Source organism: Oncorhynchus keta, chromosome 28 (genome assembly GCF_023373465.1).
Source record: "Oncorhynchus keta strain PuntledgeMale-10-30-2019 chromosome 28, Oket_V2, whole genome shotgun sequence".
Taxonomy (NCBI): Eukaryota; Metazoa; Chordata; class Actinopteri; order Salmoniformes; family Salmonidae; genus Oncorhynchus; species Oncorhynchus keta.
The window spans coordinates 29589134-29602519 of NC_068448.1; the positions used below are offsets into that span (position 1 = coordinate 29589134).

The 13386-nt window shown below is 44.7% G+C and overlaps 1 protein-coding gene across 1 annotated transcript in view; it reads right to left on the minus strand.

Annotated features, from left to right (window-relative positions):
* The window catches only part of pex14 (peroxisomal biogenesis factor 14), a 107207-nt gene that overhangs the window by 24774 nt on the left and 69047 nt on the right, over window positions 1–13386 (minus strand). Inside the window, exons 4-5 of the mRNA XM_052484220.1 lie at window positions 11556–11684; window positions 6498–6583 (exon numbers count right to left, since the gene is read on the minus strand). Coding sequence (XP_052340180.1) covers window positions 6498–6583; window positions 11556–11684 — 215 coding nt within the window. The remainder of the gene's footprint in view (window positions 1–6497; window positions 6584–11555; window positions 11685–13386) is intronic.

Genomic DNA, 13386 nt, shown 5'->3' on the forward strand with positions numbered 1-13386 from the left:
TGAATGAACACACCCGAGAAACATGTGTGTAGTTGAACTCTGCACATGTTAAATGGGCCTCTAGACCAGGGATACTCAAATACACTGAACAAAAATATATGCGCAACATGCAAAGTGTTGGTCCCATGTTTCATGAGCCAAAATAAAAGATCCCAGGACATTTCCATACGCACAAAAAGCTTATTTTCTCCGTTTTGTTCACAAATTTGTTTACATCCCTGTTAAGTCAGCATTTCTTGACAAAATCCTCCATCTACCTGACAGGTGTGGCATATCAAGAAGCTGATTAAACAGCATGGTCATTACACAGGTGAAATAAAAAGGATGCTCTAAAATGTGCAGTTTTGTAAGATAAGACAATGCCACAGATCTCAAGTTTAGAGGGAGCGTGTAATTGGCATGCTAACTGCAGGAATGTCCACCAGAGCTGTTGCTAGAGAATTTATTTAATTTCTCTACCATAAGCCGCCTCCAACGTTGTTTTAGAGAATTTGGCAGTATGTCCAACCGGCATCACAACAGCATGTGTAACCATGCCAGCCAAGGACCTTCACATGCATCTTCTTCACCTGTGGGATCGTCTGAGAGCAGCCACCTGGGCAGCTGATGAAACTGTGGGTTTGCACAACTGAAGGACTTCTGTACAAACTGTCTCAGGGAAGCTCATCTGCGTGCTCGTCGTCCTCACCACAGTCTTGACCTGACTGCAGTTTGGCGTCGTAACCGACTTCTGTGGGCAAATACTGGCATGCTGGAGAAGTGTGCTCTTCACGGCTGAATCACGGTTTCAACTGTACCGGGCAGACAGCGTGTATGGCGTCGTGTGGGCGAGCGGTTTGCTGATGTCAATGTTGTCAACAGAATGCCCCATGATAGCGTTATGGTATGGGCAGGCATAAGCTACAGAAAAAGAACACCATTGCATTTTGTCCATGGCAATTTGAACGCACAGAGATACCGTGATGAGATTCTGAGGCTCATTGTTGTGCCAATTCATCCGCAGCCATCACCTCATGTTTCAGCATGATAATACACAGCCCCAAGTCGCAAGGATCTGTACACAATTCCTGGAAGGTGAAAATATCCTTGTTCTTTCATAGCCTCCATAACCAGACATGTCACCCATTGAGCATGTTTGGGATGCTCTGGATCAATGTGTACGACAGCATGTTCCAGCCACTTCGCACAGCCATTGAAGAGGAGTGTGACAACATTCCACAGGCCACAATCAACAGCCTGATCAACTCTATGTGAAGGAGATGTGTCGTGCTGCATGATCAAATGGTGGTCACACCAGATAAGACAGGTTTTTAAATCCACGCCCCTACTTATTTAAAAAAAAAGTATATGTGACTAGATTAGGGCCTAATTGATCTATTTCAATAGACAGATTTTCCTTATATGAACTGAAATTTGGGGCAGCAGGTAACCTAGTGTTTACAGCGTTGGACTAGTAACCAAAAGTTGCCTACTTAAATAAAGGTCAAATGAAAATTGTAGCATGTTGGGTGTATATTTTTGTTCAGTGTAGGTTAGCAAGAGGGCCACATTTACAAAATCACAAGAGGTCGGGGGCCAATTATTTAAAAAAAATATATAGTGAGCTACAAAAGTATTGGGACAGTGACAAATGTTGTTGTTGTTTTGGCTCTGGATTTGAAATGATACAAAGTGCAGACTGTCAGCTTTAATTTGAGGGTATTTTCATCTATATTGGGTGAACTGTTTTTGCACATAACAACCCCCCAAACAGCATTTGCTGTTTGTATTGGTTGTGTTTCACATCATTTTGTGTCCAATAGAAATTCATGGTAAATAATGTATTGTCATTTTGTAGTCACTTTAATTGTAAATAAGAATATAATATGTTTCTAAATACTTATACAGTCATGTGGATGCTACCATGATTACGGATAGTCCAGAATTAATCGTAAATAATGGTGAGTGACAAAGTCACAGATGCACAAATATCACACCCCCAAGACATGCTAACCTCTCACCATTACAATAACAGGGGAGGTTAGCATTTTTGGGGGTGTGATATTTGTGCATACAATTTTTTAAACCTTCAAAGTTTATGTTTAGGTAAGTCCCACAGATGGATTTACTGAAATGTCTTTCTCTTTGGAACGGAGCGAGTGGCCGTCAGGACCAGGTTGTCCCTGCAACACCTGAGGCTGGGTGACGCCAGTCCTAGTAATAAACACTTTTAAGTTGAAAAATATTAAATTAGTGTCAACAGCGAGTAATTAATAAGTAGGCTACTGGGAGGGCTGTGTTTACATGGCGCCTTTATAGCATAAATAAAGTATGGGCAGACGGAGCATATGGTGTGGCTAGCACTCCGCTCCTGTGACATGACAGCAGGACGCAGCTCCGTTAGGGAATCCCAACTCCCATGCTACGAACTGGTGGGTCTCTCGCTCGATAGAGAGTAGGAGAGACTGGTACAGGTAGGGTGTGAGAGGGTGCGAGACAGAAAGAGAGAGAGAAAGAAAGATAGCGAGAGATATTTTAAAAAGTAGAGCGAGTGAGCAGAACAGCGGGTACGGAAAGGTAGGGTGTGAGGGAGAAGAAAAGAAAATAACCGAAGAGCCCATACTGTATTATAATTCTGAGCCTCTCACTAGATAGAGAGCAGGAGGGGCAGGTAGGGTGAGAGATAGACGGCCAGAGGACAGGTAGGATGAGAGACAGAGGGCCAGAGGACAGGTAGGGTGAGAGACAGAGAGGGCCAGAGGACAGGTAGGGTTAGAGACAGAGAGGGCCAGAGGACAGGTAGGGTGAGAGATAGACGGCCAGAGGACAGGTAGGATGAGAGACAGAGAGGGCCAGAGGACAGGTAGGGTGAGAGACAGAGAGGGCCAGAGGACAGGTAGGGTGAGAGACAGATAGGGCCAGAGGACAGGTAGGGAGAGAGATAGAGAGGGCCAGAGGACAGGTAGGATGAGAGACAGAGAGGGCCAGAGGACAGGTAGGGTGAGAGACAGAGAGGGCCAGAGGACAGGTAGGGTGAGAGACAGAGAGAGCCAGAGGACAGGTAGGGTTAGAGACAGAGAGGGCCAGAGGACAGGTAGGGTGAGAGATAGATGGCCAGAGGACAGGTAGGATGAGAGACAGAGAGGGCCAGAGGACAGGTAGGGTGAGAGACAGAGAGGGCCAGAGGACAGGTAGGGTGAGAGACAGAGAGGGCCAGAGGACAGGTAGGGAGAGAGATAGAGAGGGCCAGAGGACAGGCAGCGTGAGAGACAGAGAGAGCCAGAGGACAGGTAGGGTGAGAGACAGAGAGGGCCAGAGGAGAGGTAGGATGAGAGGCAGACAGAGGACAGGTAGGGTTAGAGACAGAGAGGGCCAGAGGGCAGGTAGGGTGAGAGACAGAGAGGGCCAGAGGACAGGTAGGGTGAGAGACAGAGAGGGCCAGAGGACAGGTAGGGTGAGAGACAGAGAGGGCCAGAGGAGAGGTAGGATGAGAGACAGAGAGAGCCAGAGGACAGGTAGGGTTAGAGACAGAGAGGGCCAGAGGACAGGTAGGGTGAGAGACAGAGAGGGCCAGAGGACAGGTAGGGTGAGAGATAGACGGCCAGAGGACAGGTAGGATGAGAGACAGAGAGGGCCAGAGGACAGGTAGGGTGAGAGACAGAGAGGGCCAGAGGACAGGTAGGGTGAGAGACAGATAGGGCCAGAGGACAGGTAGGGAGAGAGATAGAGAGGGCCAGAGGACAGGTAGGATGAGAGACAGAGAGGGCCAGAGGACAGGTAGGGTGAGAGACAGAGAGGGCCAGAGGACAGGTAGGGTGAGAGACAGAGAGAGCCAGAGGACAGGTAGGGTTAGAGACAGAGAGGGCCAGAGGACAGGTAGGGTGAGAGATAGATGGCCAGAGGACAGGTAGGATGAGAGACAGAGAGGGCCAGAGGACAGGTAGGGTGAGAGACAGAGAGGGCCAGAGGACAGGTAGGGTGAGAGACAGATAGGGCCAGAGGACAGGTAGGGTGAGAGACAGATAGGGCCAGAGGACAGGTAGGGAGAGAGATAGAGAGGGCCAGAGGACAGGTAGGATGAGAGACAGAGAGGGCCAGAGGACAGGTAGGGTGAGAGACAGAGAGGGCCAGAGGACAGGTAGGGTGAGAGACAGAGAGGGCCAGAGGACAGGTAAGGTGAGAGACAGAGAGGGCCAGAGGACAGGCAGCGTGAGAGATAGAGAGGGCCAGAGGACAGGCAGCGTGAGAGACAGAGAGAGCCAGAGGACAGGTAGGGTGAGAGACAGAGAGGGCCAGAGGAGAGGTAGGATGAGAGGCAGACAGAGGACAGGTAGGGTTAGAGACAGAGAAGGCCAGAGGGCAGGTAGGGTGAGAGACAGAGAGGGCCAGAGGACAGGTAGGGTGAGAGACAGAGAGGGCCAGAGGAGAGGTAGGATGAGAGGCAGACAGAGGACAGGTAGGGTTAGAGACAGAGAGGGCCAGAGGGCAGGTAGGGTGAGAGACAGAGAGGGCCAGAGGACAGGTAGGATGAGAGACAGAGAGGGCCAGAGGAGAGGTAGGATGAGAGGCAGACAGAGGACATGTAGGGTGAGAAACAGACGGCCAGAGGACGGGTAGTAGGGCGAGAGAACTAGACAGAAGAAGAGTTAACAAGACACCAAACTATTTTATAAAACTGTAGATTATAATTTCATGAAGTGCTACAAGTGGAGACATGCTATATGGATGCTACTGGACAAGCTCAATGTAGAATAGTGATCATTACATCGTAATGGAACATATTGTAGCTTAAGGGAACTTGAGAGTAAAGTAGTCACTTGAAGGAATGTAGCAGAATATAAGATAAACTAGTCTTCAGATAGCATTAATGTACTTGTTAATTTCACCTCTATAATTAGAGAATATATTGAAATAGAATAAAACCTCAGTGCTCTATTAAGGAAGGTTATTTTCAGATTTCCTTTGGTTCAGAGTAGTAGATTTATTATGGCATATAGATCATGTACTGCTGGGGCTGGCTCCATAGACAACTCCATGGATGTGTCCCAAATAGCACTACATTTGACCAGAGCCGTATGTGCCCTGGTCATAAGTAGTGCACTACATGGATAATAGGGTGCCATTTGGAATGGAACACATATACACAAAGTCCTGCCATGGCACCCGCCATCCACAAGAAACAAGTCTCAGGCCCTACACCCCCAGAGTCATGACATCATGGGAGCGTTGTGATCCAGCAGCCACACACACACACACACACACACACACACACACACACACACACACACACACACACACACACACACACACACACACACACACACACACACACACACACACACACACACACACACACACACACGATGGCTGGTCATACTGGTTGTAACGGCTACTGCTAAACTCTCATCCACCTATAAAAGAGAGTAATGGCTTCCACATGCCACTCACAGCAATACGAACAGCTACAGAGGGATTCATGTCAGTGAGGAACAAGGAGCCTCCCAGGCCCATGTTCAGGGGCTCTGGAGCGTGATAAAAAACCAAGGGCGATTATTTTTGGAGGGCGTAATATCAAAAGAGGGTCGTGTGCTGTGCTGGCAACTTTCTTTTTTTTGCAATAAGGAAAAAAGGATTGAGAGAGAGAGACAGAAATAAATATAATTAAAAAGAGGGGTTCAAATGAGATCATGTGATTGGGCAAGCCAGACATGAGCTTTTAACAACCAGGCAAGACTGATGTACGGAGCGTTTGGCATTAAAATCTAACAAAGTTACAATTGACTGATGTACCAACAAACCCCACTAATATAAATGTAATATTGGTGCAAACTGCGTTGACAGAACTCACTGGACTGTGTAAAATAAATGGTTGGATGAAATAGATCCTCTAGATCAGAGTCTTGAAATCCGGAATACTGCTAGTTCTTTTCTCCCTGGTAATTATTTGACGAAATGATTGATTAATATCACTGATTGGCCAAAGAAACCAGTGGCGCTGTAGACCTTGAGGCCCAGTCTAGATTATGGAATATGATATCAGCCACCTTTCAACCTTAAATCCTTTGATTTCAACAGGAATGTCAATAAATGCTTACTCAAGGAATAAGCTGACAGAATGCAATCAAGGGCTGAATGACCACCCAATTAGGAGATAACAAAACAGGTCCTTAAAGTAGGTATGTTTAAAGGTACAGTCTGGGATCTGGGAATCTGTTCAACGGCCATCTCAATTCTTGATATTTACCCATTGATTACTGAAGATCATAATCTAAAGTATAAGAACACAACAAAACGTAGCCAAACATTGTATATCTTCAAAAGATGGTTTAACTATACTTTTGATCTCATGGATTGTCAATCCTTGCATCCACAGCTCCATCTAAGAATTTGAGAATGGTTACATTTCTCCAGCCCCAATTCTCAACTTTTTACCAAAACAAGTATGCTCCCCCCAGACAGTAGCTTTCACTTCCAGCCTACCGGAAGAGACATTTCTGGACCGAATTAAAATGGCGTACCTTGTAGAGGTGATGGAAGCCAAAGGCCATGCCCATCATGATGACAGTGAGGGCACCGTAGTTTCTCCATCTGTAGCCACGGGGACCTGAGGAGAGACAAAAACACAACATCAAATCCCTGAGTAAAGGTTACACCCTGTCATGGTGAGAAGACCATGTGCTTTGTACTGAGGTAACAAACTCATGGTAGGTTGAATTCAGTATTTTAATAGTTGAAATCAAACCCAAAAGATCTTGAAAACAGGGATGGAAATCTGCAATGTTTCCAATCAGAAATTGAATAAAACATTGCAATTAAATCAATTCTGTAAACAAACCAACCAAAAAACATTGAACTAGCTAAAAGTAATCTCTCAAATTAAGACAATGCCAGACAAAAAACTTATGTTATATGTGTATGGGTTGAGAAATCAAATCACAGAGCAAAAAAAAAACATCTTAGATTGTGCTTCTATAAACATCTAGGAGAGGAAGAACCTGTAAGGGTTGAAAGGTGAGTGTGTCTGTGGGACTGGAACTAAACAGTGTGTATCTCTGGAGGACAGAGTGAAAGTGTGTAATTGTTTCATTGTTTGAGCTGTCATCTGGGTGGGCCTGCTGTTTCACTGAGTGGAATTTCCCACATCACAGCAACATTCAACTGAAAATGTCCCTAAACTACAACTAGTAGAGTGTTGTTTCCCCTAGATGTTTTTCTAGGCGGGAAACATAAATCTTAAAATGGAGGGGATGAGGACAACTAGGCTAGTTCAACAAGTTTAATGTGTGTGTGTGTGTGTGAGTGTGTGTGAGTGTGTGTTGAGGTGAGCGAGTGTGCTGGGGGAGTCATGTACCTGTATCTATAGTACATCAAGATGAACCATTGACCTAACATTCAATTCCAAATTCTATAGCAAGACTAAAACCCCGTAGGACACGACTGTAAATACCATATTTCACTTAGGTGTATCGCCAGGGCCTGCGTTATGGGCATGCCTTAGGGGACCTGGCTCGCCCTACCGTACCTCCTTGCCCAACCAAATAAAAATATTGAAATATTGAGAATTTATTTGACCAAGACGCGCCGACAGAAAGACCCATCAATCTCAGTTAAAGCATCCGAGCGAACGAAACAGCGCCCCTCTGTCTCAGTATGTGTAGACCACGTGTCTGATGCCGTCTGGACCAATAGAGTATGGAATGTAAGGGGCGCTGTTTCACTCGCTCGGATGCTTTTTCCAGGGATATAGGTTCAGCAGAGAGGAAGTGGCGCTCTCACCAAAATCTGTCCACTATAGGCCCAATGCGTTTCTATAGGAATAATATGCAGACCTAAGCTCGTCGCCTGCATTCCTGCCTTTGTGACAAAGACTCCTGAGCGTATTTGCAATGTGTTTACAATTGCAGCAGTATTTTCTTTTTTTCTATGATCAGCTTGTCAAAACAATTGACTGTAGCCCGATTGTCCATTCCATATTGTCCATTTAACTTTGACCTGTCCTGTTTTTAGGATAGGCTGTTGTTTGTTAACATGTAATCACATTCTTTATTTGATTGGGTGCCATTTAGGTTAGGTATTTGATCAGAGAAACTTGTATGGATAGAAAAATTTCTCATGACATTGTTTCTCCAGCCTGTAGGCTACAGAAAAGGACACATGCTCTTTCTACCATATGCTATATCTGCTACATGATTTACGTTTGATCATTTTTTTGATGGAATGTTGGTGGAGTGTACAGCGATGCATCTCTCCAACAGCACCATAGAGAGGCACGCTGGGAATGGACAAGATAAATATTTAGCGTCCCTGCCACTTGTTGAGAGAAATGTTCATTGTTTTTGGGCAGAATTATGTGAGGTTTTATAATGTTGCTGGAGCTCAGAAAATGCTGCTTTCATCAATCTGCCACACCATGGGATGCCGCCTAATCCTCCCTAATGAGTGGGCCGGCCCTGCACCCATTTAAAAGATGTGTGTACACATAGGAGGTCCCGTGGAAAAAATGGTCCCACCTATGGAAATGAAATTCCCGTCCAACTGATTGGTTCTGGCACCGGGTCTGTGTATTACACATTAAATGATCAGAGCATCCAGTTTTCGTGTCATTCTACAAGGGATTTGATTGATCTTATTGCTTTGCCACTTGTGTGATTTGCATGTCAAAAAACCCACTGCTGGTCTACTGTACATCGTCAAGGTGAAAAGGACGGCCCTCTCCTTGGTCAAGGGCACACGTCAACACAAATGCAGTGACGACAGGAAGAACCGGCAACCTTTCCCATCAAAAATTCAAAATCACTCTCCCATTTGCCATATGGCATACCACATACATTTGAGTCATCATCAACATTATGGCTCCCGTGGATCGTCGCGTCTCGCTATAGCGTGCTGCTCGGCAGGCGGAAGAGTCCTTGAGGTGGATGGTTGACCCTGGCTACCCAGTAAACCTCTGCATCAACTGGGGGGTCTCGCCACTCACCAGTCTCTCTTCCACCTCTTAGGTCCCCCCATTACCTCTCTCTCCTCCTCATACTCTTTTCCCACCATCTCCATCTCTCCTTTTTTATTTGGTCACTTAAGCCATGGATGGAGCTCGAGTCTCCATCCCCCGTTTTTCCAATCTCCTCTCAAATTTATTGGGTTCAGAGGAGGCCTTCCTGTCCTTCCGCCGGTTGGAAATAGAGATCAGAGGATCCATTACTCCGACAGAGATGGATGCAGGCCCCTGTGTGGCGTCCCCATAACAAGGATATCAAAGAGAGGTAGCCCCCTCTTTTAGGCATGACCCCCATACAAGACTCCCCGGCACTCACCTCATTATGCAGCTTCCCTTATAGCCATTTTGATATAAAAAAAAACAGTATGGAATGGTCCGAGCCAGAGCCCCTAACTACATGGCCATCCCATCAACATCACTTCCATTACAAAACATGAGATGCCGGGGGAGTCAAGGACAGTGCAGTAATAAATGAGGGTGGAATACATTGGGAATCATTGTCATACGGGTTAAGCATTATGCGGACTTCATTCTGCATTGGTAAATCAGTGGACAGCACTCATAACCCATGCAGTAATAAAGATATAGGTTGTACCAGGGCCTTGCTTGGGGTGAAACCCCCTGGTATGAAACATCATTGGGAGAGATTTCACGTGATGGAGGGGCGACGATATTGGTGAAATAATTACTACGCGAGGCAAATGTGTTGCTTCTGCTACTGGTAAGCACACTTATCATTGGATTGAGGGTAAAAAGGTAAGAGTGTATGTTGACACAATGAATATTGCATGTTGTGTAAAAGGCGGTTTTACACCCACATTCACTAACTTCCATCCACACTCCACTTTTACTGTAGCATCTTGTCATGCAAATGGTCTTCTGTTTGCAGTTCATGGTATCACAGAACATTGAATACTGTGAGTTACTGAGTACAGAGTAGTAGTCAGTAGTAGAGATTGTGAATATATACAGCTGAAGTCGGAAGTTTACATACTCCTTAGCCTAAATACATTTCAACTCAGTTTTTCACAATTCCTGACATATAATCCTAGTTAAAATTCCCTGTTTTAGGTCAGTTAGGATAGTTTAAGTTTAAGAATGTGAAATGTCAGAATAATAGTAGAGAGAATTATTTATTTCAGCTATAGTTTCATTCATCACATTCCCAATGGGTCAGAAGTTTACATACACTCAATTAGTATTTGGTAGCATTGCCTTTAAATTTAACTTCGGTCAAACGTTTCGGGTAGCCTTCCACAAGCTTCTCACAATAAATTGGGTGAATTTTGGCCCATTCCTCCTGACAGAGCTAGTGTAACTGAGTCAGGTTTGTAGGCCTCCTTGCTCGCACAGGCTTTTTCAGATCTGCCCACAAATTCTCTTTAGGAAGGAGGTCAGGACTTTATGATGGCCACTCCAATACCTTGACTTTGTTGTCCTTAAGCAATTGCCACAACTTCAGAAGTATGCTTGGGGTCATTGTCCATTTGGAAGACCCATTTGCAACCAAGCTTTAACTTCCTGACTGATGTCTTGAGATGTTGCTTCAATATATCCACATAATTTTCCTCCCTCATGAAGCCATCTATTTTGTCAAGTGCACCAGTCCCTCCTGCAGCAAAGCACCCCCACAACATGATGCTTCCACCCCCGTGCTTCCCAGTTGGGATAGTGTTCTTCGGCTTTCTTCGGCTCCCCCTTTTTCCTCCAAACATAACGATGGTCATTATGGCCAAACAGTTCTACTTTTGTTTCATCAGACCAGAGGACATTTCTCCAAAAAGTATGCAAACCGTAGTCTGACTTTTTATGGCAGTTTTGGAGCAGTTGCTTCTTCCTTCCTGAGTGGCCTTTCAGGTTATGTCCATATAGTACTCGTTTTACTGTGGATATAGATGCTTTTGTACCTGTTAACTCCAGCATCTTCACAAGGTCCTTTGCTGTTGTTCTGAGATTGATTTGCACCAAAGTACGTTCATCTCTAGGAGACAGAACGCGTCTCCTTCCTGAGCGGTATGACGGCTGCATGGTCCCATGGTGTTTATACTTGCGTACTATAGTTTGTAATGATGAAAGTGGTACCTTCAGGCTTTTGGAAATTGCTCCCAAGGATGAATCAGACTTGTGGAGGACTACAATTGTATTTCTGAGGTCTTGGCTGATTTATTTTGCTTTTCCCATGATGTCAAGCAAAGAGGCACTGATTTTGAAGGTAGTTCTTGAAATACATCCACAGATACACCTCCAATTGACTCAAATGATGTCAATTAGCCTATCAGAAGCTTCCAAAGCCATGACAATTTTCTGGAATTTCCCAAGCTGTTTAATTAAAGGCACAGTCAACTTAGTGTATGTAAACTTCTGACACAGTGGAACTGTGATACAGTGAATTATAAGTGAAATAATCTGTCTGTAAACAATTGTTTGGAAAAATTGTCCTACGACTTGCCAAAACTATAGTTTGTTAACAAGAAATTTGTGGAGTGGTTGAAAAACTAGTTTTAATGACTCCAACCAAAGTGTATGTAAACTTCCGACTTCAACTGTATATATGTGTGTGTGCATGGAGGGGATGGTGTACTCACTGTAGGGTATAGGTGCCAGCTGGGGGCATGGAGAGGGTACTGGGGTCCCACAGGGGTAAGGGCCAGGGGCTCGTCAGTACTGCCCGAGCGCTGGATGGCAAGCTCAATCTCCTTATCATTCAAACCTGGAACAGAACAGACATTTACCACACAGGGTTTCATCAAAATGAAAGAAAAGTTATCTTGCAAATTCAGCAGGCTATGGTGTGAAATAGGCTATTAGAAGCGCTGTCTTTCTTTTATTACATATCGTTAATGCCGTCTTTGGTGTGCTTATCAATGCACAAGCACCTTTTTCCCCCCACTCCTATCAATAAAATAAATATATGATGTCATACAAAAGTTTTACTGTGCGTGAAGCTTCAAATGCTTTCGGTCATTACTAAATGTGTAATGTGATAGGTATTTTAATATTACTATTTTTTAACTCAAAAAACATTTGATTACTAAAATATTTTGGTCTTCATCAAATGAAAGGAATGATGACGCAATCTTTGCAAGAGGGAGGGAATCTGATTCCATTGGCCCTCAACTCACGGCTCAGCCACTTCATTCAGGATGAATGGAGTTAGCCAACGCTTCATTGTCATAGAAATGTACCTGGCCAAAAGGAGAGCAACATTCATGTGACTGGTTGAACTCAGAGTTGACCAAAGTTACCTCGCTCAGTAGGCCTTTCCACTCACAGCCCCGGTCAGTCCGCATAGGGGTTGAAAATGGAAGATTTGGTCACCGATAAGCGCATAAATAGAACATGTTTCATGAAAGATCCCAGAAATGTCCTATATGCACAAAAAAAATGTATCTCAAATTTTGTGCACAAATGTGTTTACATTACTGTTGGTGAGCATTTCTCCTTTGCCAAGATAATCCATCCACCTGACTGGTGTGATTAAACAACATGATTATTACACAGGTGCACCTTGTGCTGGGGAGAATAAACGGCCACTAAAATGTGCAGTTTAGTCACACAACACAATGCTACAGATGTCTCAAGTTTTGAGGGAGCGTGCAATTGGCATGCTGACTGCAGGAATATACAGCAGAGAATTTAATTTGAATTTCTCTACCATAAGCTGCCTCTCCAATGTCATTTTAGAGAATTTGGCAGTACGTTCAACCGGCCTCACAACCGCAGACCACGTGTATTTTTTTATTTAATTTATTTAACTGTGGTGATGTGTGGGCTAGCGGTTTGATGATGTCAACTTTGTGAACAGAGTGCCCCGTGGTGGTGGTGGGGTTATGGTATGGGCAGGCTTAAGCTACAGACAATGAACACAAGTGCCTTTTATTGCTGGCAATTGGAACGCACAGAAATATTGTGGCAAGATCCTGAGGCCCATTGTCGTAACATTCATCCACCGCCATCACCTCATGTTTCAGCAGGGTAATGCACTGCCCCATGTTGCAAGGATCTGTACACAATTCCTGGAATCTGAAAATGTCTCAGTTCTTCCATGACCTGCATACTCACCAGACATGTCACCCATTGAGCATGTTTGGGATGCTCTGGATCGACGTGTACAACAGCTTGTTCCAGTTCCTGCCAAATTTACCACGGAACCCGCACTTGAATGCACTCATGACTCCCATTCTAGGCGCACCAAAATTACAAATAGTTTTTCCTGAAGTGCCTTGTGAAAGCCTAACACTGTAAGATCGCATTTTATGACTTAGCTAGTCATGTTGGCAAAAGAATACCCAGATTGCGATTTATAGTGTATTTCGATTGCGTAAACAACAACAGTTATTGTGTGATCGTGGGGAGGCATGGCTATGTTCTAAACAAAAAACTATAAGTGTGCTTGCTTCAGTTCCTCAACG